The 26,743-nt window shown below is 41.6% G+C and overlaps 1 protein-coding gene and 1 long non-coding RNA gene across 17 annotated transcripts in view; one reads left to right on the top strand and one right to left on the bottom strand.

Annotated features, from left to right (window-relative positions):
* The window catches only part of UBR4 (ubiquitin protein ligase E3 component n-recognin 4), a 127,647-nt gene extending 108,935 nt beyond the window's left edge, over nucleotides 1-18,712 (bottom strand). For all 16 annotated transcript variants that reach the window (XM_070260831.1, XM_070260832.1, XM_070260840.1 and 13 more), the window contains exons 1-14: nucleotides 18,463-18,712; nucleotides 11,877-11,974; nucleotides 10,750-10,853; nucleotides 9,843-9,972; nucleotides 9,591-9,730; nucleotides 8,973-9,075; nucleotides 8,714-8,855; nucleotides 8,428-8,552; nucleotides 5,339-5,463; nucleotides 4,686-4,745; nucleotides 4,384-4,574; nucleotides 1,201-1,300; nucleotides 925-1,062; nucleotides 348-465 (exon numbers count right to left, since the gene is read on the bottom strand). In XM_070260831.1, coding sequence (XP_070116932.1) covers nucleotides 348-465; nucleotides 925-1,062; nucleotides 1,201-1,300; nucleotides 4,384-4,574; nucleotides 4,686-4,745; nucleotides 5,339-5,463; nucleotides 8,428-8,552; nucleotides 8,714-8,855; nucleotides 8,973-9,075; nucleotides 9,591-9,730; nucleotides 9,843-9,972; nucleotides 10,750-10,853; nucleotides 11,877-11,974; nucleotides 18,463-18,638 — 1,750 coding nt within the window. In that variant the 5' untranslated portion in view covers nucleotides 18,639-18,712. The remainder of the gene's footprint in view (nucleotides 1-347; nucleotides 466-924; nucleotides 1,063-1,200; nucleotides 1,301-4,383; nucleotides 4,575-4,685; nucleotides 4,746-5,338; nucleotides 5,464-8,427; nucleotides 8,553-8,713; nucleotides 8,856-8,972; nucleotides 9,076-9,590; nucleotides 9,731-9,842; nucleotides 9,973-10,749; nucleotides 10,854-11,876; nucleotides 11,975-18,462) is intronic.
* A 128-nt stretch (nucleotides 18,713-18,840) lies between these two features.
* Nucleotides 18,841-26,709, top strand: LOC138923216 (uncharacterized). The gene is made up of 3 exons (XR_011436534.1): nucleotides 18,841-18,921; nucleotides 25,676-25,863; nucleotides 26,442-26,709. It is a non-coding gene; the product is annotated as an uncharacterized lncRNA (long non-coding RNA).
* Nucleotides 26,710-26,743: the final 34 nt, after the last annotated feature.

The raw sequence follows: 26,743 nt of genomic DNA, 5'->3' as shown, positions 1-26,743 counted from the left end.
CTTCCCCAAGCCACAAATCTACGACAACAGCCAAACCAACCACCTCACACACAACCTTTTGAGTTTCACTGGGAAAGCTCAGAGAAGAGTTCACAAAATGGATCAAGACAAAAAGGTATATGAAGAACTGAGATGTACTTTGATTTTGGAGGGAAAGGAATGAAAAGCACAGTAGTTTCTCTCATTTGCTCTTCAACAGCTCAATTCGCTGTTAAATAACATGTCACCTTTACAGGCACATGAAAGTAAGACCCAGGCTAGTCAGACAAAAGGAAATGGTAAACAGGGAACCATAAGGGACGTCCTGGGGTGACTTCTCCCCCAGGAGAGAGAAAAGAGGCCTCTACCTTGGCTGCTGTCCTCCTCCGTGCTGCTGAAATCATCCTCGTAGTAGGTGTTTGAGTCAGTGGAGGCGCTGGCATCGCTGCTCATGGAGCCCTTCCTCTGACGCTGCAGGACACAGGCCTAGGAACACAGCAAGGTTTCTCTAACTGCTGATCACAGAAACAGAGCCATCCCACTTCAACTCATTCACCACATAAAGTTTTCCCCAAGTCTTACTCTTTTTTCTAAATCTAAGAGGTAGTCTCCTAAGAGCTCCCCTCAGGACTCTCATTGCTTTATCCCACAAAAGCACTCCAAAACCAGAGACATGGACAGAACTGAAAAAGGAATGTTTGCATAGTGTCCTCTGTTGGCTTCAGCAAATGAGTTGTCACAAATCACCAGGTAGCCATATGCATCACAAGGCTCATAATCAATAACTGATTCAAATGTTTGGTATCATTTAAGAATTCCTCTCATCTTCAAAACGACTACCACAAATTTTGAGTTTATAAAGGCCACGTTGTCCAGTGTTATTCATTTTGAGAAGGTGACATTATATAAGATCTTCCAAATTACCAACGGTGTGGGCCCACCCACCTTTCTGTAGGAAGTTGAGAGTAATGTCAACAGCAGGTTTGTCAGTGGGACAGAGTCAATCAGCCGTTGAATCCTCTGTATGGAGGTGCTCTGGGCCATAATGTTCAGAACAGCAGGGGGACCATCGGTCTCCCAACCCTAAAGGTAACAAGATCAAAAGAGAATTAATGATACAACTCAGCAGGAAATAACAACTTGATCTGATGGCTCAAGCCAGCTTATCCAGAAGCAGACCCAGCAAGCAATGTGCTGATTCCCCGAGTACAATCCCCTCACCTTGTGCAGAGCCTCCACTTGCAGGTCTTGAAAGAGAGATGTTAACAGCTTCACAGCATGGTTTGCCAATATTACCGACAGCACCCCAAATCCCTGATGCCTAGACAATGCAAATGGAAAAGACAAACCTTAAGATAACTTACAACCTTGGAAACAGTGGATCTTGACATTTCGGGGTCCTAGACTCTTTCAGAATCTATGGGCCATTCCCCAGGGGAAAAAACTTGCACAAATACACAAAATCTGCATATAATTTCAGAAGCTCACAATCTCCCTGAAGCCCATCCATGGACTGCCTACGCATTCACAGGCTTCAGGCTAAGAACTCCAGGACTAGAAGAAACTCTTCCAAATCCATGCAATTTCGGAATTTAAACTATCAATTCAAAGCTTCTGGGTCATATGAGGATGCTGATACTTAGATGTTGGTTCAACTTTTTAAAAGTCATTCTTTTGAGAAGAAAAAGGTTAAAACTTACCAAATTCTATAAAAGTATCTGGGCACAAACCAAAGGGAATAAAAGCAAAGTTTTACATTAAATCCGAGTAAAACTTTTCCTTCTGTCCCAATGACCATGTGACAAAGGGTCAGTATATCTAATATACAACGAGTTCATGTAAATCAGTAAGAAAAAAGGACAAACACTGACGAGAAAACTGGAGCAAAGGACATCAGCAGTTTACAAAAGAAGAAACACAGATGACCAATAAAATATGTGAAAAGGACTACAATCACACTGGGAATCAAAGAATACAAATAAGAGCAATATAATAATATCTTTCTCCTCTAAGATTAGCAAACACGAAGACTAACGATGTCCACTGTCGACACAATCTGGGGAAATGGGCATCTGCACACAAGCTGGTGGGAATGCACATTAGAGCAGATTGGCAAAACATTTCAAATTTTTAAATAAGTGCGCCCTTGTCCTAACTTTTACACTTCTAGAATTTACTGCAAGGGGATAATGAAATAAGCTCACAAAGATTTATGTTTTGGAAGGTTTATCAAAGCATGTTCTATCAAAACAAGAAATTTGGAACAACCTAAATAAGTGTTCAAGAAGGTAATTACTTAACGATGGGCTATTCATATAACGGAATACCATCAGCCACTAAAAACTTATATAGAAACCATAATAGTGTCACTGAAAAGACGTCTACAATATTTTGAACCAGTGATCCTATTTTTGTAAATATATTTTACACATATGCACAGAAAAATACCTCAAAGATTGTTTATCAATTTGGGTGGTAGAAGTTGGGATGATTTTTTTCCTTTCTTATAGCTTGTAATTTATACAAGGTACATGTACCCTTCTTAAATCTCAACAAGAGCCATTTTCAAAATCTAACCGCTACTTCTCAGGCTGTACCTTTTGGCCTCCCATTTCCCTTTATACTGCCAAGAGTGAAGACACATACTCACGAAACCACAAACCACTGTTGTCTCTGCAACGCACTTGCCTCCCTACTCTACCTAGTGTCTACCGCCTACCATGACAATGCCTATTTCAGACTTCAGTTCAATTAACACTTCCTCATGGGAGCCTGCCTTGACTTTTCTGACCAGGTCAAAAGCCCGTATTATAATATTCTTTAGATACAATTTGATGTATACTTGTACAAATATCAACTTCATGTCTCTTGGGAATGTGTCCATTTTTTTTTGTTGGTCACAGCAAATTCCAGAACTGACAGAGCCTGAGACAAAGATACTTAGTGGATAATGTATTGAATGAGGTCCAGAATTTAACTTCCTCCTTAAACTTCAGACTCATGACCCAGCTGCCTACTCAACATCTCAAATACAGCTCTGACAGTCATCTCAAACTCAGCACGGCCAAAATTATTCTTCATTTTTTCCTGTCCTGCCACCTAATCTACTCCTAAGTTGGTGTTCCCTCTAAGTAAGTTACACAACCCAGTTGCTCATGCCAAAAAACTCTGATGTCATATTTTGCACACTCAACATCCAAGCCCTCAGCAAATCCTGTCAGCTGTACCTTCAAAACAGATCCCAATGTGACCCCTTCTCTGCCTTTACCGCCACCACCATTTCCAAGTCCCCTTCATCTCTCCTTCAGAGTACAGCATTTGCTTCCTAACTGTTCTCCCTCCTTCTTATGACCCCGCAGTCTGTTCACACATCAGCTGCTTTCTCAGACACTAGTAAATCAGATGCTAACACTCCCCTGTTGAAAACTGTTTAACACCTACAGATTACACTCTGCCCTAGGTGATCTGGGCCCTGGCTACCTCTCTGATCTAATTTTCTACCACTCTCCCTCCTCGATTTCTTATTCCACCCACAGTGACCATGCTGATCCTAGAAAATGCCAATCATACTCCCACCTCAAAACCTGAACAATTCTACTCTGAAATTTGTATGGCTCACTCTGTCACTTCACATGTGTTCTCTACATCTTGCCTTCAGAGCCCTTTCCTGACCATCCTGACCAAAGGAACAACCCCTGTCACTCTCCAGCCCCTTGCTCTGCCTTATTTTCTTCATGACATTCATATATGATCAGCTGTCATGAGCTTATTACTGTATTTGTTCACTGTTGCTCCAGTCAGAAAAGAAACTCCACAAAGGCAAGCACTTTGATTAGTGCTGTATCTTCAATGCCTTCCTAGAGCCTAGGACATGGTAGGGACTGAATGAGGAAACGAAATTCAGGAACGTCTGGGCTAAGAAAATAAAACCTTAAACAGCACAGAAGTCATATCTCTAACTTCTTGCCTTGCAAGCAGGGCTTACTGTCCAGACTTCATCAAAACAGAAACGTTTCAGGAAGCAGGCCAGGAGGACCTAGCAAGATCCTCACTTTACAGGTTAAACACGCAAATGAGTAATCAACTCCAAGTCAAACGAGACCAGTATACAAAATAGAACTGTTTTTTCTGATTTGAACCTCATAAAGATCCTAAAATATATATTACACAGATATCTTCTCCCTCTTATAGGTAAGGAAACAAGATCGGAGAGACTGTCTACCCCAAATCTCACAGCTCTGATGTGGAGTAGTAGACTAGGATCATCATCTTAGCTCTTAAATTCAACCAGATATAGAGGCAAATTCTTCCAGGGATGTGAAGATGAGAGGAGTTACACTAGCTCCCCATCAATAAAAAACGGCAGGGAAACAAAACAGAAGTGACAGCCAAGTAGACACATACCCTTTCCCAGGCCCCAGTTTCGGAGAGCCCACTCCCTCTTTTGTCCGAGAAAGGATGTCTCTGACTCGGAGCGCAGCCAGTGGATCTTTCTCTTTCCCCTTATCAGCCAAGGCAGTAGGACTCAGGTTCAATATGAGGAAAAGGCTGTTTAACAAACACCAGGCACCCAGCAACTGGAAGTTCTGATAGTGCTGTTGGAAAATGCACAAAAGAAAAATATGAATGTAGGGATTTTACAGGCCACAAAACAAGAACACATCTTAAAGCCTACAAGACAGGAACGTGGCAGACGTGCTTCTTACCTCACCACCAGCCCGGCGGGAAGTGCTGATTGCTTGTCCAATCATGTCATAGATTTCAAGCTGTCCAATATCAAACACACAAAACTCTGAGCAAGCTGACCTATTTCACTATAAATGCTAAATCCTACCCAAATTAACTTAGCTTGAAGAGTTAAACATCCTCAAGTCACTTTCCAATGATATAATTCCGTCACATTTTTCTTGATCTTCACATGGCATTGACTCTCACTTTTCATTCAACTCAAATGTCACCTTCCCAGAGGGTTCCCTCCACCCAATCTAAAGCAACACACCCAGGCCCACATCAGATCACTTTCTATCACATTTATTGGTCCTACACACTTACTGCTATCTGAAATCATCTTGTCTCCACTAAAAGTACACTGACACATGGTAAGCCCTCAAATACATTTGCTGATTAAATGACTCATCTTTCATGAGGTCCACTGCTACCACAAAGGTGCCGTGTTTTCTGCAGAGTCAAGTAATCTACCAAATAAACAAGCTGAGTGCATATCTCTCAGACCTACTACCCAAAGGGAAGGAGTGTGGAGAGGACTCCAATCCTCTCCTCAACCAAGGAAGAAGGTGGGATGGGCCACACCCCCTCAGTGGAACAACTGAGGCTCCTGCGTCCCTGAGGCCCGGCTTACACATTTCTGGACAATCGTAGCTGCATCACTCTCATAGTCTTCCTCTTTGGAGCTCGTGGACCCTGTCCGCACCTGCTGGGCACTCCCCACGTGAAGGATGGCCATGCAAGTTGCCACACTCACACCTGCAAAACAAAAGATGCACAGATTCTAATTATGGCATGGTCGGTCTCAGGAATCCACCAAAACTGAAACAAAAAAACAAAACCCAGGGGCCAGCCCAGTGGCGTAGTGGTTAAGTTTGCACGCTCCACTTCGGTGGCCTGGGTTTCGCGGGTTCGGATCCCGGGCACAGCCCTATACACTGCTCATCAAGCCACACTGTGGTGGTGTCCCACATACAAAATAGAGGGAGACTGGCACAGATGTTACCTCAGGGCCAATCTTCCTCACCAAAAACAAACAAACAAAAACACAACCCACCCACAAGCAAGTCCATGATCTGATTACTGAAAGTAAATTCCATAACGGCAAGCCTAAACACGTAGTGTTACCATACAATCCAGCAATCACACTCCTAGGTATTTACCCAAATGAGTCAAAAACTTCCATCCACACAAATATTTATTGTAGCTTTATTCATAAACGCCAACAAATGGAAGAAATCAAGATGTTATTCAACAGATGAATGGATAAACAAACTGTGGTACATTCACACAAAGAATACTATTCAGCAATAAAAAGAGATGAGCTATCAAGCCACAAAAAGACATGGAGGAACCTTAAATGCATTTTCTAAGCAAAAGAAGCCAGTCTGAAAAACCTACATACTATATAGTTGATTCTAACTATATGACATTCTGGAAAAGGTAAAACTACGGCAACAGTATAAACATCAGTGGTTTCTAGGGGTTGGGGTAAAAGAGTAGGGGAGAGGGAGTACTAAGAGCACAGGGGATTTTTAGGGCAGTGAAACCATTCTGTCTAACACAGTCATGATGAACGTATGACATCACCCATTTGTCAAAACCCACAGAACTGTACAACACAAAGAGGGAACCCTAATGTAAACTATGGACTTCAGTTAATAATAATGTACCAATACCGGTTCATCAATTATAGCATGTATCATATTAACATAATACGTTAATAACGGAAACTGTGTACTGGGAAGAGAGGGTATATGGAAACTCTGTACAATACGCTCAACTGTTCTGTAAACCTAAAACTGCTTTAAAAATAAAATCTGCTAATTTTAAAATATTTTTGTTAAGTTTTTTTTAAGATTATAGGGAAAAAAAATCCCACACTTAGTACATCTCTAAGACATCAAGGCCAAATCCCTTTCCTTAAATCAAATCCCAGGTGATCAAATTCCAACAAACCAAATCTGGGATCTTTAATCCAACTAAGAATTTTTAAGGAATCTTTAATCCTTATTGACTAAGTATACTGAGATCCATGTGATATTCAAGAAATTCCCTGAAAATTGAAATTAAACCCCAAATTAAAAAGTGCAAAGATCAGAGGTAGAGGCCTAGGAAATAAATACTGGAAACGGGCTTGGAGAGAGCACATTCTCACATGTAGCCCTAACTTGCCGTTCCTACTGCTGCTGCACTAGCCCAGGTGCTTACTGTGTCTCATGTGAATGACTGCAAACTCCTCCTAACAGATCGTCTGCCTCTCATCTCGCCAAACAAAATATCCTGCATACTACTGCTTGAATGTTCTTCCTAAAACGTAGCTCAGCTCACATCACACTTTGAAATCTTTAACAGTCTCTACTGGCTTGCGGGATATGGTCCAATGACTGAGACTGCATTTCTAAGCCTGCTGTGATTGGGTCCTACTTTCCTTCCAGTTGTATAACACCCACTAATCACACAGACTTACACACACACAGACTTACACAATATGTTCCCCCAAACTCTAGAATACTTTTGGTCCTGCTTTTGCCTCTGCCTAGGGATACAGCCTGGCTGAAATTCTACCTGCCCTGTGAGATACAAGAACAGATCTTCATGACTGCTACCTCCCCTGAATTAAAGTGCCTTTATTTATTTATTTTTTTTTTTTGAGGAAGATTAGCCCTGAGCTATCTGCTGCCAATCCTCCTCTTTTTGCTGAGGAAGGCTGGCCCTGAGCTAACATCTGCGTCCATCTTCCTCTATTTTATATGTGGGACGCCTAACAGCACGGCTTGCCAAGTGGCGCCATGTCTGCATCCGGGATCCGAACCAGGGAACCCCGGGCTGCCAGAAGCAGAACGTGCGCACTTAACCGCTGCACCACCGGGCCAGCCCCTTAAACTGCCTTTATTTTTATACTTCCATTTGCACACACGTTCAAAATAAAGCTATTCAAAGAATGTAGGGAGATGAGCAATCTCAGCAATTTCTTGGTGGTCCCAAGGCCAGGTATCCAAGAGTGTTCAAATCCTCACTTGCAGAACCAAGTGAACTCTGGAAATTATCATATCTTCCAAGACATACCAGGGCTATGGTAACTCTTGGAATTTTAAAACCAAGGATCAGTGAACTGGGTCAAAAAGTTACTGTAACAGTAACTTCAAAGAAAGTCCACACCAGCTGTCAGGCCCCACTTCCAAGGCGGCACGATCAACAGGAAGAAGGGGGATTTTGTAAGAGCAGGGAGAACAACGTTAGTCACATCTATCAACATAAACAGATACCACCTGTCCCATGAAGTCGTCCCCAAACCTGCTTCCACAGCAAGACGCAATCCCTCCCTTCTCCGTGTGCCCATAACACTCAAGACTTCTCCTGCTGCCTTATCACCTCCTGTTTCACATTATACCATGCATTCCTGTCTGTCCCCCACTGCTCCAGCACAGGATCCTTGAGGGCAGGGACTACATACTGTTCCATTTCAATATCCAGTAGACACTTATTATCTGCACATACTATGAAATCAAACATGCATTTAAGACAATGTCAGCAGTTGAACAATAGGACAACTTACAAAATTCCTACTGAGACCTCATTTCACCCAGATATTAGATGAACCTTGGTGGAAGGGGCCAAGTAAAGGGGGAGACAGCTGAGTACTCAGAAATATCTCATGGTTTCCTGAAAGTATACATGTGCTTGACTGAGAAAATGAGACCAGACATAGTAACTTCTCACCTGCGTACAGACAACTTAGGCTGAGGACTGTCACATCTTGTAGACGAGAAGGATTGAGAGGTTCCAACACAGGTAGAGAAAGGGTATCCAATGCCATAGTTACGTCAATCACCAATGAATGAAAACTGGAACATAAAAGAGGAGATTAACAAAAGTGCCTCTCTGAATCACTTGATTCTACAATCCGACAGTTAAAGAAAGCTGACACGCAGTAACAACTAACCATTTTCTCTCTTTTTGATAGCAGCATTAGAATGTAAAGCATATGCAGCCTGGAGCACCTTACCCATTCCGAACAGCAGTGGCATCTGCTACTGTGGCAGGCATGATGAAGAAGGAATTGGCCGACACCGCATCTTGAAAGCGATTGATGTAGCGCAGGAAATATGGCAGGTTCAAACACACACGCAGTAGCTTCTCTGAGCCACCTGAATTAACAAAAAGGCTTGACCTCACAAATAGGCCTTTGTCTGCTGCTTGATTCTTTCCCACTTATGGAGTTTTTGAAAGCAGAAAAACCAGTTTTCTGACAATCAGAGTCTTACCAAGCTCTTGAAGACTAGCTACGTTCTGAGCTATGAATACATTCTTGGTTTTGATAGCAGAGGCTTGATCTGTGGATGACTGCTCATCACCTTCTCCTTCCGCCTGAAGAGAAACAAGATGTGAAAGACCTATCAAGATACCATCATCTGTTGACTGCTGCCCTGGTTCAGAAGCAAGCCAACTGTCCAAAGTAAGCAGCAGCTCCACGGTACTCTTCAGACTCCCAGTTAATGAGGGGAAAATTCCTCTCTAATGCTGGGAAAAATACAAGCTATTTTCCCAAGAGGAGAGCAAAAATATATAGCTCTAAAATAAATATATTCTACAGCTGGTAGAGTGATGCCTTTTACAAAAAATTGTACATGCTCTTTATATTTGTTTATTTACAATGAGAAATGCTGGAAGAATGGTCATCAAAATAGTAGTAACTGTGGATGAAAGGAGCTGGGGTGAGATTTGCTTTTTTTTGGTTTGTACTCTTCCATTTTTTCCTACAATAGGCATGTACATCATTTTATATCACAAATATAAACTATGTTTGTTAATTTTTTTTTCTAGCATTCTCTCTCATCTTAAAAAACTCCATGGGATAAGGACATTTGGCTAAAGTAACTCACCAGAGTCTGTGGACCAGCGGGTGGTGATGCTACAGTTCGAGGGTTGAAAACTGACGTCAGCTGGTTCAAAAAATTCATCTGTACCTCCTTCTGCCTCAACTCTGGGCTTATTGGTGAGGCCAACTCTTTCTGATCTTCCACTACAAAATACAAAAGCAAACAAAGGGATGAGGACAGTGCCATGAGAAGGCAAAACAGCTAAAAGCTGGACAGGGAAGCGGCCAAGTAACCGTCTGGCAAAGGAATACCCACCATCTGAGAGCGTCTTCACTGTCTGCGGCAGCTTGGCCGATTTCATCATTGCTGTAAACGTGATAATTTCAGTTCTGTCTAGTCGGCTACACCCAGTGCACAGGCCCTTGATGAGGAGAATCAGGTGTTTCTGAAAGAAAACAAATGCAATATGTCTTTTAGAAGATTTTACTCTTCTGGGACTTCTAAGTGGCACAGGGCCAAATTTAGGCTTATATCAAGAACTGCAAATTAGGAAAAACACTAAAGCAGAGATCAGAGTTGACTATCCTCAGACCATATCGGGCTTGCAGATTTGTCTTATTGTCCTCACGGTGTTGCTGTTGTTTTTAATTTGAAGTTATGGCTAACTTTTCAAAACAGGGAAGGCTTAACATACTAATCCAGATTTCTTCTCTCTCTCAATAATTCACAAGACACAGCAACTTTGAGCCTGTACTCCTGCATAGCAACAAACAGCTGAAGCCAAACAGTGATCGGCCCCTTTAGCTGGGTCCTGCACCCTTCTCACTAGCATGCATTACTCATTTGGTGTTACTTGCCTGGCCCCTGAAGACAGGTAACTTTGCAATCCTTGAAAAAGTCTCTGCAGCTCTCTATCCCAGAGGTTAGCAAACCACAGCCCCAATTCAGCCCACTGCCTATTTTCATAGATAACGTTTACTGGCCACAGCTACCCTCATTCATTTACGTATTGTCTGTGGCTGCTTTCACATTACAAAGGCAGAGTTTAAAAGGCAGCAACTAGCTGCAACAAGGACTGGCTGGTCAGCAAATTATTTCCTATTTGGCCTATTACAGAAAAAGTTTACCATCCTCTGCTCTATGCCATCCCTTCTCCATCATTCCACTACTCAGTCACAATCCTACCTCAAAATAAGGGCCAGAATGGGGCCATCACTCTCACCTGGGAAACAGCGCAAGCCTCATCTGGATTCTCCAGACGCAGGAGAGAAAACTCAATCAGGACTTTACAGGCTGCTGCCACCGACTGAAGTTGGTTCCGAGGAACTGAGAAAGTAATAAGCTTTACTTAACCCCAGACTGCTATATCTCACTTCATAGTCAATAAATCAGTCAATAAATCAAACAAAACAAGAACTGAGTTTCACATGTCTAACATTCCCAGTATCATTCTATGATGATAATTATTCAGAGCCAACAACCCAAGGGGCAGACAACAGCATCCCGGCATGGATAACCCCCAATCACTTATAGGCCCAGGAAGTCTGGCTCCAGAGTTCATGCTCTTAACCACTGGCAGAGACTGTCTATCCTTTCCCATGGGTTCTAAACGCCTTTTTGCAAAGGGGTTTCCTACAAAGCTTCTTCAAGCTGAAAGTGACTCCTCTACAAGTAGCCAGTGCCTCTAATAAACAGCACTGGACACTGAAAGATTATTCAGCAACCCAATAGCTTCCGTTCATTTTACTTGCTTAGGAAACTAGTTAAGTAAACAAACAATCAGAATTCTTCAGAACTGAGTTAGTACAAAAAAACTAAAAATGCAAAAATTCAGAAATAGTGGAAAATAAGAGCTTGATCGCTTTTTGGGTAGAAAAGTTTAAAAGATGGGGAACTTAAGTTGAAATCCCTTCATATACCAGAGAACACAAAAGGAGAATTTACTTTCTCATCAAAACCAAATAAGGAACACAGTCTTGGTTAGTGGTTGCTAACCCCAGGTCAGTATCCACCCATCCTCCCCACCAGCCCCCCTGAAATTAACACACTAGTAACTATATGTGTGAAATCAATAAAATGCTTTTGATTAAGAAGGTAAGGAAAGTATAACTTAATGGGTTATGAAGCAGGTGTCCAAACCAAATAGCTTTCAAATCCCTCTTGGTTGGCCTAGGTAAAGGAACTTCCAGAGCCTTATTAGACTGACAGTTGCCTCCACACCTGGGTGAACAGGTTAGGAGTGGTAAAATACAGACTTCATTAACATTGTGTTCAAACACTCTAACAAGAGGATATACAACCCCCTATTCACAAGCCCTCAGAAGGGAGTGACAAGAGTGGAATACTTACTGAGGCTGCAAACTGTTGTAATATAGTGTGTGGAAAGTGCAACAAAAGATGAGTAGAATGGCTCATACTGCTTCTCGTGGTGCAGGATTTCTGATTCGCTGCAAAGAAAATAATTCAGTCGACATTTATTTACTTAGTGCTTACTATATGCCAGATATCCTACCCCTTATTGGCATTACCTTACTTAATCCTTATAGCAACCCTACTTCGCAGGCTGTTATCAACCCGATAATCAAGATTGAGAAAGTGAAACTTAGAGAATTAAAGTTAAGTACCTTGTTCAAGGCATCAAGCTTACTAAGTGGCAAAAGCTAACAAACAGGAAACATTTTCAAAATCACTTAGAATTAAAGAAATACAAGTTAAAATATAACAAGATACCATTTTGTCCTATGTTACTGATTGGCAAAGGCCAAAAGCTAAAAATGCCATGTGCTGGCCAAAAAGGGGTAGACCAGAGCACTCAAAATACTATTAGTGGGAGTATAGATTATAGTAACTCATTCTGAAGACCAAACAAGGCCAGCCCATAACGCAGTAACTTAAAAGAATCAACAACTCCAACAGCCAAGACGTGGAAGCAACCTAAGTGCCCACCACCTGATGACTGGATGAAGAAGATGTGGTATATATATAATGGAACACTACTCAGCCATAAAAAAGGACAAAATCGTCCCATTCACAACAACATGGATGGACCTTGAGGGTATTATGTTAAGTGAAATAAGCCAGATAGAGAAAGATGAACTCTGTATGACTCCACTCATAGGTGGAAGTTAAACATATAGACAAAGAGAACTGACTGGTGGTTACCAGGGGAAAAGGGGGTGGGGGAGGGCACAAGGAGTGAAGTGGTGCACCTGCAACATGACTAACAATAATGTACAACCAAAATTTCACAAGGTTGTAAACTATCATAATCTTAATAAAAAGTTTAAAGAAAAAAAAATAATCAACAACTCAAGGGAAGAAATCATCTGATAGATGCTAAAATCCAAAATTCAAAATTCATTAGGTACCAGAGCCCCTCTCCCCATACGATACAGCCAGATCACAACAAGTCCAGTGATTTTTAACCACATCCCTTATGTGAGCTGAAGAAATCCTCTCTTCTTGTGAAAATCTGAAGCCCAACTAGGTCTAAAGGCTGGATACACTCACATCATTCTATCAAATCAGATGCTAATCCACAATTCATGAAACAAGACAGCAAAGAAAACACTAAAATGTATCTTATTAAATGGAAAAGGCAGAGCGATGCACCTAAATAGTTTCCTCAGAGAGTTAATTCTCCAGCCAGAAGTACCAGCCTAGGAAGGGAAATGTAAACAGAATGAGGACTCTATCCACTTGCCAAATCAACACAGGAGCCAAAACGACAAGTTCAACATTTGGAAGGTGCCAAGGTAAGTGACAAACCACCTCAAACAGCACTCAAGAGTCTGGCATTGCAAACATTTTGCTATTTGGGGATTTATCAAGGATAAATGGGTATTTATCAAAGATCAGTTCCCTATCTTGGAATAACTCCTTCACCAAGAAAAAATATTTACGGAGAACCTATGATGTGCAAGGATCTTCCTGCCCACCAGGGATCATTTCTCCTTACTTGACAGAGGGAAAAAAGGAGGAAACAAAAACCTTTCAGTATCAAGTAGCACTCAAAGTTTCTGGTGGCCGTCACATTGGTAAGGGTCATAGATCTAAACTCCCCTGCTTCTACCTCATACACTTAATTATTCCTTCACTTCCACCCTTGTACTTTCTTATTCATTGTTCTAAGATTTTCCCACGCTGTAATTTGACGTATCTGAGTTATTTACCTTCTCTGCTTTATTTCAAAAGTTCAGAGTTGCTTACCTTCCCATTTTTCAGCTGACCAGGTTTACAGAACTAAGAGAAAAACTACTCACCCAAAGGACAAACTTATTCTGTTGCTTTCATTCCCATTTGGATAATGAAATATACCCAAAATATAGGAATAAACTCATTTAATTGCCTCATTCAATGTTGCCCCATTGTGATTTAATAAACCCTACTTCCTGGCCTAGAAATACACAACTGCCTTATTCCAATAAAGAAAAAAGAATGCACTCTGGGGACAGATAATGTTGGCATGGAAAAAATGGAGCAGACTTGGGGCAGGCCCTGTCACCGAGTGGTTGAGTTCGCACGCTCTGCTTCAGCGGCCCAGGGTTTCGCAGGTTCGGATCCTGGGCACGGACCTGGCACCGCTCATCAAGCCATGCTGAGGTGGCATCCCACGTGCCACGACTAGAAGGACCCACAACTAAAATACACAACCACGTACTGGGGGGTTTTCGGGAGGAGAAGGAAAAAAAAATGGAGCAGTCTTGAGCTCCATTTACAATTCGCCTAAGATAACTAAGAATATACCTGAGGAAATGGTTTTAAAAAGACTTGAAAGAGGGAGTAGACATGTGGACATGTGGCCCAAAGAACAACGTCTATCTCTTGATTTTAATGAAACAAGTGTGTATGAGTCAGCTAATAAAGATAGGCTGCCATACTTCCTTACTCCACCCTCATTCCCTAAGAATCTGAGAGACACCTAGACACCTGAGAATGAAAAGAAAGGGGAAAAATGGAACAAAGGGCAAGCAGTTAAACAGGAAGGAGAAGAATGAAAAAACTGGAGGCAAACATAACCCAGAGGAAGAAAAATAAGGCGACGCAAAGGTAAGTATCTCTCTCCTACAGGCGGTCAAGCTATCTGCCTCAAACATCTGTTTCTTCCCGAAACACCGCTGGCAGACAGGGGATCTGAAGAGTTTGCATTCCACACAAAATAAAGGCGGTGCAGAGTACAAAGAGAAACAGCAGCTAAGCAGCCAGGTCAGAGAAATCCAACTTGATATGTAAGTAAAAAAAGAATGGCCTAGGGCCTGGAAATATTTAGGTTTTTTTAGGAAGAGGTGGAAATCTGAGAGGGCAAACTAAAAGACTAAGGATTCACCGCCCTTGTCCCTCTTAGATAACATACTATTCTTATCTTTTTTGTAAACTGTGGAAGCTCCACAAACTCCTCTCAACCCAGCAGAATCATAAAAGGCCAAGTACAGACTCCACTACGCTTACTCGTTTCATGATACTTACAATCATCAAACAAGTAAGCATAATGAATACATTAATGGTTATATTCATTTAAAAAAATGTATGCTTACTGAACATGTGCTGTGTGTCACAGAGTACTTAATACACATTAACCAAAGAACTGAAAGCTTTCAGAGAGTCCCTCATACTCTTGACAATCCTGTGGTGAAGACATGGAAACATTAACTCGTCAAGAGGTCTAATCTTACAATTATACTCTATCACTTGGTGGCAGGCTTTCTTTTATTTTCTGTAGGTCAATCACAAACCTATGTCCTACTGCATATAAACTCAAGATCCTAGCATTAGTGCATTCCTTTCTCCCTTTCAAAATTTTTAGGAAATGACCATGCATTATCTATTGGGGATGTTGTAACAGCTTCTGCCTTCCCAAGCAGGTCTCTCTGGCCTAAATTTTATCAAATAGCTGGGAGGCAGAGACTCAAAGACGCTTATCACTCAGGAAGCCAGGACAGGCAAGCAAGGCCTGGCTCAGGGAAAAGGGGCATATTTTTTTCTTTGTAATCTACAAAAAGTCAGTCAAATTGTTCAAAGACAACCATGCTCACCAACATCTCTTGCACAGTTAAGAAAGGAATTCTATATTTGATAGGACATTAAAACATAAGACTACATTCAGCAATTATACTAATTAATCCCACACATAGCATGCACTCCATTAAGCTAGTTCTAACCCTATTTCTGGTCTGGAAAAGCAATGGTGTTTGAAAGATTTTCAATCTTTACTTCCAAAAGACATGCTAGGAAAAGGGAATAGAAATGAAAATGAAGTGCCCTTTAATTAAACTCAGGTAACTTTTAAAAATCTAGTAACACTTTTAAGAGTACCTTCCCAATTTATCCGTGCTAATCTATTCCTCCTTTGTTTCTCCGTTTGCTTACAAGTCTTACGTAACAAATAGGGTCTGAACCTAGGGATTTTTTTATCTACTTTTTCTTCAAACCCCAAAAGTCAATTTCAACCATAAAAGCATGGAAGAATAGAGAGACAGAAAGCAGTACTGGGCAGTCTCTTAGGACACGTGTCATCATCCCCCACAGTCAAGAAGGGAGGAACTCAGTGGATGAGCAGGTTGCGAGGTAAGAAGTAAGAGCTGGCATCATGGAGCCAGGTCTTCAAAAAGAGTAGTAGACTGCAACAGAAAAATAGAAGGTCCTTGGAGGCAAGGAAGAAAAACACAGCAGGCATAACAACAGAACCACAGAAGAAGGGAGCGGCAGTCACAGATGTAAAGTAACAGCCTAGGCACTTGAACCTTGGATTAGCTACAAAACTAAATCCATCTGGATAGTGCTAGCTCTGAGCTAGTCCTATACTCCAGGGCCACAACAAATTTGCCACAATTCTGACACCCTTATTTTGTTTTTTTGAAAAGCAAATAAAACTTTCGAGAAATAGAATACTGATAGGAGGGTACTAATTTCTGTGCTCTAAACCAGAGGTTAGCAAACTACGGCCTGCTGGCCAAATCCGCTGGGGCTCCTGTTTTCGGTACAGCCCACATTTAAGAATGGTTTTACATTTTTTAATGGCTGAAACAAAATCAAAAGAAGAGTATTTTGTAACATGTAACTATCACATGAAATTCACATGTCAGTGTCCATAAATAAAATTTTTGGAACATAGTCACACCCACTCATTTATCTAGTGCATATGGCTGCTTTCTCCATACAATGGCCGAGCTGCCTACTCTACAGAGACTGTATGGCCCGCAAATATTTACTATCTGCTCTTTACAGAAAAAGTGTGCCAACCTCTGGTCTACATCAAACTGAACTTGATATGTTCAGTTGTTTTAACCATAAAGAACTTGTAAGCCAGATATTTCTTCTGGAAATTTTTCTTAAGCTCATATTCCTCTCACAGAGCCTGAAAAGGACACATAACAGGCTTTCAAAGTTAACTGAGCCACAAAAACCAGAACAGAGACTTCAAAGATCTTGCCTTCCAATAAAAGTCTGCGCTAGTAAACAGCCATTGGTTTGGACTTCTTTTTTAAACCATGAAGAGAGATCTTACTAGTGACTACAAACACAGGCTCCTTCCAGAGGCTGGAGGGAGTTGCTGAACTATTATGGTTTAAAAGCCAGGAGCCAGGAACACCAGATGTAGGGGAGGGTGTCAATAAATGACTTTATAACCTACTCAGCTCATGTCCATAAAAACATAAAAGCAAATGTTCTAAAAAGAGTGGAATATTGTCAATTATAAGTAACATAAGAGTATAATTCAGGGAAAATACCACTAATCCAAATGTTTAAAACAGTTAAAAAGAGGCTACACAATTTGATAGTATCTTCCATACTTGTTTACATCTTCATAACATTCTTGGCTTAAAATTAGATAAGAAAATCCATCTGTAAAGTTGACTGTGAAGTTACCGAACCCAACCATTATCTTATTATAATTTGTTTTTTATAAAAGAAACTGCATCCAAAGCATCACAAACCTAAAAAAAAGCACTATAACGAACAATTTGTCAAATCCTGGGCCTCCCTTGAGTAATAAATTGCAATTTCCGCCTCTCTGGATAACATGTAGATATACCCTTCTTGGCATGAAGCTAAAATGACCCAGTTAGCAATTGTACAGAGTCGCTGAAGTAAGGTTTGGAAATGAATGTGAGTGGCTTTAAAAGCATGTCTACAATTAAACGAACGAAACACTGCTCTAGGCCAGGTAAGTCAGGAAAAGGGAGGCACTCTGATACCACGGCCCTGTATGAACACAACTCTCACAATCTAAGAATCTCTGTACAAAAAGACAAAACCACGTAACAGCAAACCAATAAACAGTTCCGTTCGTAAAAGAGTCTGAAGACATTTTATCGAAAGAAAGAAAAAAAAAAACCTATTTCTTTGGGAAAATGACCTCTCAGACTAACACACCGAAATACTGCAAATCAGACAGCAGCAATATACAGTAAGTGCAACCGGAAAAGAAAGTCATCCGGGGTCACTAGTGGCTTCAGTGGCACAGAAAAAGCACGTGCCCGCAGTGATTACAGCACCACCGAGACCGTTATTAAGTTATGCGGTAGGTCTCCAATCTAAACCCCGGGCTCCGCTCCGGCCCAGGCTAGGGGGATGAGTGCGAGCGAGAAATGCAAACTCATCAGCGCTTTGACCTTAACACGGGCAGCCCCGGGAACGTTCCCCTAAGAGCGAGATGCATCTCAAAGTCACTCCCAAACAGGTCCGGCCACGCCCTCCCGAGAGGGCTTCCTCAAAAGTTTTGCTCGCGAGGGAAATTGAGGCACAGACGATTTACACGGGCTGGCAGAAAGAACCCCGGACCAGCCGTCGTCTCTCGGGGCCGGGGAGCCCCGAAGCCGTGGCTGAAGAGGGGGTCCCCGAGCGGCAGGAGGCAGCCCGGGAAGCGGGTCCAGACGATCCGACGACCTCCCCTCCCCCTCCCCGCGCCCGCCCCGCCGGGGCCGCCGCCCGGTACCTCTCGATGACTGAGGCCACCAGCTGCGGCAACTCCTTCATCTCGAAGGCGGAATAGGACGCGGACAGCAGGGGCCGCACCGCCACCTCCCAGCCCGGGGTCGTCTCCGACCCCGTCGCCGGGGCCCCAGGCGCCGGCGCCCCTGCCGCCGCCTCTTCGCCGCCGCTCGTCGCCATCTTCCGTCGTACTACTGCGGCTCCCTCCGGGGGCTTGCCACCGACCCAGCGCCGCCTCCCGGGAGGGGGCGGAAGTGACGCATTCGGCTCGTCAGACGGCGCGACGCAGTCGCTGGCCAAAACACGCGACGCGCGGGGACGGCCTCCAGCCGCTCGCTCCGGGGGAGTGTGGCGCGGCGTGGGGGCGGGTCGGGGGCGCTGCGCCTGCGCAGGACGTGGAGCTTCAGATGAGGGCGGGGGAGCATTAGCCTCGGCGCGTGCGCGCTGGGAGTCGTGCCTGGAGGTAGGAGCAATGTGGGTTAGGGGCACCCGGGAAAGGTGAGTTTGGGACTTGGTTTCAGTTGGCAAGACCAGGGCAACGGAGTGGACTACGCATCGGCGAATATACTACTCCCGGCCCGTGACAGCCGAGGACGAGGAGACCGAAGCCTAATCACTGGCACCCGCTTCTTCCCTTCCCCAGTGCTCCTCGTGATAGTAATACTACAGCGCTTCAGAGTTTACAAAGTTCGTTCTCCTCACACCACCTCTCGCTGTGCTGTAATCCCTATTCCTTACTTTTCCGAGTTCAATCCCACTTATGTTTTGGTTACCCCCCATTAGTGATTTTACCGGCCCGTGTTTGCATAGCTCTCTGCATTTTGCCACGTAAGGTTCTGTTTTCCCCATTTTTCTACTGGCAAAGAATGTAAGCTTTGACGAACAGGGGACAACGTCTAGATTTTTGCCGATAAAACTATCTGCGTTCCAGATCTCCGAGGGAAAAGCAGTTTGACTGGAGAGTTTGACTCAAGGAAAGGTGTGCGTGCGTTGAGGACATTCTTGGGCGGGTGCGGTCCTGGGGGACGACGTCAGGCTCTCGGCTCTGGCCCACAGTCCGCCTGAAGAAATCTTCGTGAGAACCGTGAAGACGGCTTGAAAATCCTGAAGCCCTGAAATTCTCCCCCAGGTTTTGGAAGAGCTCCTTTTGTTACCAGTGTAGATAAATTGGTACCTGGTGATCAGTCTGCACTTTTAGTAAGAAAAGACCTATTTTACATTAGAAATAAAATTCAGTCAAGGCCAGTCTTGGAGGAGAAGTAGCTTCAATGATAACAGTAGGGATTTTCCCTTAGTGTCTTATTTATATCAGGGGATAATAACAGTAGGTTTCTTAAACATAAAAATATGAAAAATGAAAGACATGGAGAAAAACCTTTCCATAACTGAATACTGCACTATTTTAAGATACTGAACCAGAGCCCTAAGCAGAAGGCTGGAGACCAAAAATGTTATAGTGGCTCTTGGGAGATTTATTTTATTTTACCAAAAGGACAAAATTAACCTGCAAAGGTTCTCTTGGAGAGGTTTCAGGAAATAATGAAAGGTCCGGTGTTCCTGCTCCCCTCCCCCCCATCTGCGGCAGCTGTAAGACAGTAAAAAGGCAAATGCAGACTATCACAAGGAGCTTTGCATCTGTACCTGAACTCACATTATTTACTTGTTAACATTTATGGCTCGGATTTCAGGAAAGCACTCTAGGTAAAGATCTTTCTTTATAGATACCACATTAATTTCAGCATTGGAGGTTTGTTCTTGTGTTGCTACAAAAATTTGGAATGGCATCTACATTCTAAATGTAGACAACAAAGAAGCGGGCTGAAAAAAGACTTCCAGATGAAACAGCAGCTTCTAATACCTCTGGTCAAAAAAATAAGATAGAAACTAAGAATAGTAATTTTTATGAGTTATTAACTGAAGGACTCAAAATACTAGTTCCTTTGTAATCCCAAATGTCTGGGCAAGGAACTAAATTTTAAAACGGATAAAAGAGAGATATGATATAGGAAATGCAATGAAAGAAAAAAAATTAAGCAGCCACAGCTGCATGGTGTGGTTTAAAGATCAGTGTGGGAGTACGGACTAGGAGGAAGCATGAGGGGGTCTGCTGGGAACTGGCAAGTTCTATATCCTGACACAAGTCATGGTTACATGGATATACACACAATATTCATTGAGTTACATACTTACGATGTGTACACCTTAGTGGTTGTAAATTAGACCTCAATCTAAAACAAGAAGAGGTCAGTGTCACTGCAGGAACCTCAAAAGCAAGAGATAATGGCATTTTTGTTTCAAAAATATTCCATCTGATACATAGTTGCTTGAAATAAGTCCTACTGGAGACGGTGTGTTTAGAAACAATTAGATGAATAAACCATAGCTATTAGCTCCCAGAGGCCAACAAAGGTCAATCACAAAGTTACAAGAACCAATAGTGCATATTTTGTGGAAACTCCTAATGCAACACTGAAACCAGAAATGGACAGCAGCTCCTTTTTGGTAATTCACAATCAACGGAAATTTGGTTTTTTAATACCAAGAATGTAAGGAAATAGATTAGAAGCCTAATTCAATTTAGTAATATGATACGGTCATTTGTAATCCACAAGTATTGATTATTTTTCCCATAATAGTGCATTCTGTATGGTATGAATTTAAAACAAAGAAGAAAATGTGCTTTGCAGCCTTCTTGCTTTAAGAGAAAGAAATAATTTTGGCAATTGCGCAGGGACTAGAAGAGAATGTCAGTTTTACAGAGTAGCAGAAAGCAAGATTTATAGAAAACTGAGGAAGGAAAGAGCACAACTGAAATTATCAAAATTAGAAGGTGAACACCCAAATTTACAATAGCATTCAGTAATAGCCAATGTGAGTTAACGCTTTTACTACAAAATGAAGCTTAGATATACTAATTCAGCTTAAACCAAATAACATAAGATCAAACATACATCCCGAGTTTTGTTTTGTAAAATGATTTTTCCATTCCTCAGATCTGCTATTGCCATGTTTTAGGATTTACACTCAGCAAAGTTTTGGACAAGATTGAGAGACAGGAGAGAGAGACAGGAAGGAGAAGGATAAAGCAAATGGGGTAAAACGTTAACATTTGGGGAATCTGAGTGAAAGGTATCTGAAAATTCTTTGTACTATTCTTGTAACTTTTCTGTAAGTCTGCAGTTGTATCAAAATAAGTTATGGGGCTAGCCCAGTGGCGCAGCGGTTAAGTGCGCACCTTCCTCTTCGGCAGCCCAGGGTTCACCGGTTCAGATCCCGGGTGCGGACATGGCACCGCGCAACATGCCATGCTGTGGTAGGCGTCCCACATAGAAAGTAGAGGAAGATGGGCACAGATGTTAGCTCAGGGCCAGCCTTCCTCAGCAAAAAGAAGAGGATTGGCAGCAGTTAGCTCAGGGCTAATCTTCCTCAAAAAAAAAAAAAGTTAAAAGAAAAAAAAGCCTTGTAAATACTTCACTTTATGATTAGAGTATAATGACATGTGGCAGGCATTTAACAGAAGGAAAGTAGTATAAAGTCCAGAAAAGTGGAGTCAAAGGATTACACTGTATCCTCTAGCACTGCTGGGGGGTGGGGAGGGGCTATCTGGGTCAGAGGACGTGAATATTCTGGTCTCTTTTGCAGATAAATGCCTAAAAGAAACACCATGCATAGGATATTACACGCCATTCTTAACTCCATAATAACCAAGCAAACTTAGCATAGCATTTTAACTTGCTATACAGGCTTTTGCATAGCAGAGAATAGACACTCCAACTAGCAGACGTAAGTATTCTAGTCCTCTTTGCAATGAGTCTTCTTTATCGATAACCTGGCATTCTGGTTATCAGTCTTCTGCTCTAGCTTATTTTATCACAGCACATGGGATAGACAATTATCTCCAAACCCATAAAGGACAGTGGAGCTGATATGAGTAAGTGTGCCTTTGAAATGTATTTTTGCTTTCTTAACTTTCATTCTTCCAGATTGCATGTTAGGTAACAGTAGACAAGAGTGTGCTTCAATCTAAATCTATGGCTAGTTTATAGAGATACTTCCTGAATGGCCTCAGTCTCTAAACCTGGAAAAGGCACCTCTCGGTATCATGGCTCAGAAATTTATATTAGCCTTAGTGCTAGTGGAAAAATGGCTTCTTGGTTGGAGGTCAGTCTCAAGTGACATCACACTCAAACTCCTTAAACAATGAGGAGGCAGGTGTGCAAACATCCTTTATGTCACTATAAATCCTTACTGGAAAGATGGTCTAAATAATACAAGACAGACTTCCCTGAAAGAGTATTTGATTGATCTCATAAAAGTCTCTAATGGAATAACACTTAAGAATTTCAACCTTGTGACCATAAAAAAGGGTATGAGAGATCCATATCGCTAATATGGAAAGCTCTCCATGATGATAGTAAGCGATAAAATCCAGGTGCAGAACATCATGTGGTCTGGAGAGCTCCACACCAAATTGTTCAGTGGTTATCTCTGGAAAATAGAAGGTGGGAGTAGGTTTTAAAGGAGAGACTCACCTTAATTCTTCTGGCATTGCTTGTTTATTTTTTTACTTACATAGCCTGCTTAAATAAATTTGGCAACAAAAACTGAAGTAGTTCATAGAAAGTACCAGTATCTCCTTCATTATTGAAAGGTAGGTGGTACACCTCAGTTGACATTTTACAAAAAAATAAAAGTGCATAGAATGTTGTCTACCTTGTTTTGATTATGGAACGATAATTGTCAATTTTTTAATATTAAGGTACAGTCGTGCGTCACTTAGCAACAGGGGTATGTTCTAAGAAATGTGTCATTAAGCGATTTCGTCGTGCGAACATCGTAACATGCACTTACACACACCTAGGTGGTATATAGCCTACTATATATATATATATATATATACACGTAGGCTACATGGGACTAATCTTAGGGGACCACTGTTGTCTATGCACTCGGTCTTTGACCAAAACGTCATTATGTGGCACATGACTGGTTGTTATAAAGAATGTTTTCCAAAGCCTATTTGGACTTTGAGTCTAAATAATCAAAGTTCTTTTTATTTTGTTTATATACGTACACATAAATATAATATACCAAAAATGTATCTTCCCCTTTCAAAATTGAAATTATGGTACCACAAAGCTTATTTCCCATAATGATCTTATGAACATTTATTTTAAGCAGTAAAATAGGGTTTGTCAGAGCTCATGTTCCAGAGCACACCAAAAAAAGGTGAGTAGGACTATCTCTTGGCATTTCAATAAATATAAGAATTCCTTACTAAGACACCAAAAGCACTGTAGAAATTTAAGAAACTAGGGACAAATGTCAAAGAAGGTATAACCATTTGGGAACAATTTGTCAGGTAGCAGCTTCATGGTTAAGATAGTGGAGCGTTCAGAAAACAGCTTAACAATCCCTGAGAGACACCGATTAACTGAAATAATAAAACACTAGGCCGCGTCACTCAGGAAATTGTGTGGTTAACCAAGAAACTCGGAGGTCCGGGGCAGCCAGAGTCAACAAGGAAGGCTTCATGGAGTTCAGATTTGGGACAAGCCAGATTTTGAGAAGAGAAGAAAGCATTCCACATAAAGAATACAGAGAAAGAATAGATTCATGACATAAAATTTTAAATGAGCAGAAATCAGGTAAATCTTGGGATGACTCTGATAATTGTAGCTTAGGACTAGGCTCTGACAGAGAACAGCAATTTATAAGGGCAGTGAGATTACAAATCTGAAATTACCAAGCTGAAAGACACCTTACAGACCACGGAACCTGTGCCCTCACACAATCAATGAAACACATTCAGAGAGGTTAGGTGACTTGCATTAAAGTCTCTAACACATTCTTTAGCAGTATTTTTTCTGTCATACTTTGCTCCAGAAAAGACTTAGGGCATCTCTATGAATACAAGATGTTCAAAATTTATTCGCTGAAAAAACAAGTAGCAGAATTAAATAGCATGATCCCATTAATAGTTTGTATACAAGAGCACAAAACTCAGGCTATCAATGCCCATGCGAATTATTAATACTAGTTCACATTCAAGTAATTTTTATACTTTAAATTTTTCTATAGTGTGCATGTTCTATTTAAAATCAAAGGGAAAAAAAGGTTAAGTGACTTAAGAGAGAGACACAACTATTCCTGATACTGAGCCCAGAGGGACCAGAGAAGAGGCTATGACAAAATACTGGCCCAAAATTCAACCTAGATGCACAGCTAGTTCTCTGCACATCTGGCTTAATCTAGGGATTGATTTTGAGTGCCCTGAAGAAAAGATGGATTATAGATGGGGGGGTGTCCGCCACAAATGTGTCTCAACCAATCTCCTTTTGTGTTACATTTGTTCTTGTTGCTGTCTCATCACACAGTTAATTTTCATTTTATCGTGTATCACTGCATTTGTGTAAGCTGTCCCAGGTGTTTTTTGTAACAAGGAGTAACATCTATCATTAAAATGACAGAGCCTGACAAGGATTTATGGCTAAACAGAGGGCTAAAGGATGCCTTCAAGAAGTTCCACATCTGCTGCAGTGCAGACAAAAGGGTGATCAGGATCCAGCATTTTACTCTATAGAGAAAGGTAGAATGAGTCAGCTCAAAATTTAGAATTGTGGACTCAGCAAAATAAATATTAGAGGAATGCTAACAAAAATTATTTGAGTTTCAGCAAAGTTTAAGTCTGGTATTTCTTAAACTGTAGGGTAACTTGTTTATTAAAGCCACCCCTAATTTCTGACCATAAAGCCATATTATTTGCATATGAGCCTGCTCACCTTTCTTTGCTGGGAAGGAGGGGAGGGGAGCAGGTGTCAACCTCTTCCAAAAGTGGTATTAAATCACTAAGCTACAATCTTAAGAGGGTAGGCGGGGCATAATACATTACCATTTAACCCCCCTTCCAAAAAAATTCTCTCACCTCTCAAAATTAAAAAAAGGTTCTTACTGACCCTGAATTTCTGTTGTAACTGCAATTCTGTATTTAACTTATGCATGTTCCCCAATAAGTGATTCCTGCCCAGAGTCAAAGGCTAAGGAAAGATCATAAATAAAGCCACAAACCAGTTTACCTTATTCCCAACAGGGACTAAGAATCACTAAAAACTATTTAGTTGCAAAATTTTACCAAAAGATCTTGTATGTTGACAACTAATAAAAAAATAATATGAAAAATACTGAAGAATCTACCTTTTTTTTTTTTTTTGAGGAAGATTAGCCCTGAGCTAACTACTGCCAGTCCCCCTCTTTTTGCTGAGGAAGCCTGGCCCTGAGCTGACACCCGTGCCCATCTTCCTCTACTTTCTATGTGGGATGCCTACCACAGCATGGCGTGCCAAGCGGCGCCATGTCCGCACCCGGGATCCGAACCGGCGAACCCTGGGCTGCTGAGAAGCAGAACGTAAGAACTTAACCGCTGCGTCACCGGGCCGGCCCCAAGAATCTACTTTTTTAAGTGAAACATTGCAGGGGGCTCCAAAATTAACCTAATTAGTGAAGAAGGGGGAACAGATGGCTCAAGAGACATGCACAGAAAAAGAGGAACACAACACAAGAGATGAGAGAATTGAGAGGAAACCGTTTCAAAGCCATAGGCAGACGCTGCTTTAAGATTAAGAAAGGTTGAGAACTAAGAAGACTTAGTTTTGACCATGTCATTAGCTCTAGCTATTTTAAGCACCTGCTTTGAGGTAACTTTCAGTAAAATAGTAATGATTAAAGCTGAAATACAGGGAATTTTACACAAGGGCAGATAACCTCCCTCTCGTTAGCTTGTTCTTTCAGATTCTGGCACATTCATAGATAAATGAAAACTAGAATCTAGCAGATTTATTGGGCCGTGCAAGCAGAACAGACAGTAAGGCAAAAGCTAATGATACAGCTTGCACATATTTATACAGGACACTCAAAATTCCAGGCAGGCTTTCTCAAAACTAGGCCAGAATTTTTTTTTAACTCATACTTACTCTCTTCTCCTAGGTCACTGTGAGCAAAATTTGCCTTGAGTCGGGATGAAGAGATGCCTGTTTTTTTCTGGAGATACTCAGATGTTCATTCATTCATCCGTTGAGATCAATTTCACAATCTTATTACTAAAGTAAAATTCTTCTCACTTTTCTTCCCTCTCTGCCATAATCTACCATCAGCATAGAACCAAAGATGAAAAATTATGTTTTTAAATAACACAACGGTTATATGATTAAGTTGGCATGCTTCCTGATTAAAATACACTCACTCCATTTCCACAGTGGTTTTGTTCCCTCTAATGCAAAAGTAGCCTC

The sequence above is a fragment of the Equus caballus genome, chromosome 2, assembly GCF_041296265.1.
Source record: "Equus caballus isolate H_3958 breed thoroughbred chromosome 2, TB-T2T, whole genome shotgun sequence".
NCBI classification, from domain to species: Eukaryota; Metazoa; Chordata; class Mammalia; order Perissodactyla; family Equidae; genus Equus; species Equus caballus.
This window is presented reverse-complemented; position numbering and strand designations above follow the sequence as displayed.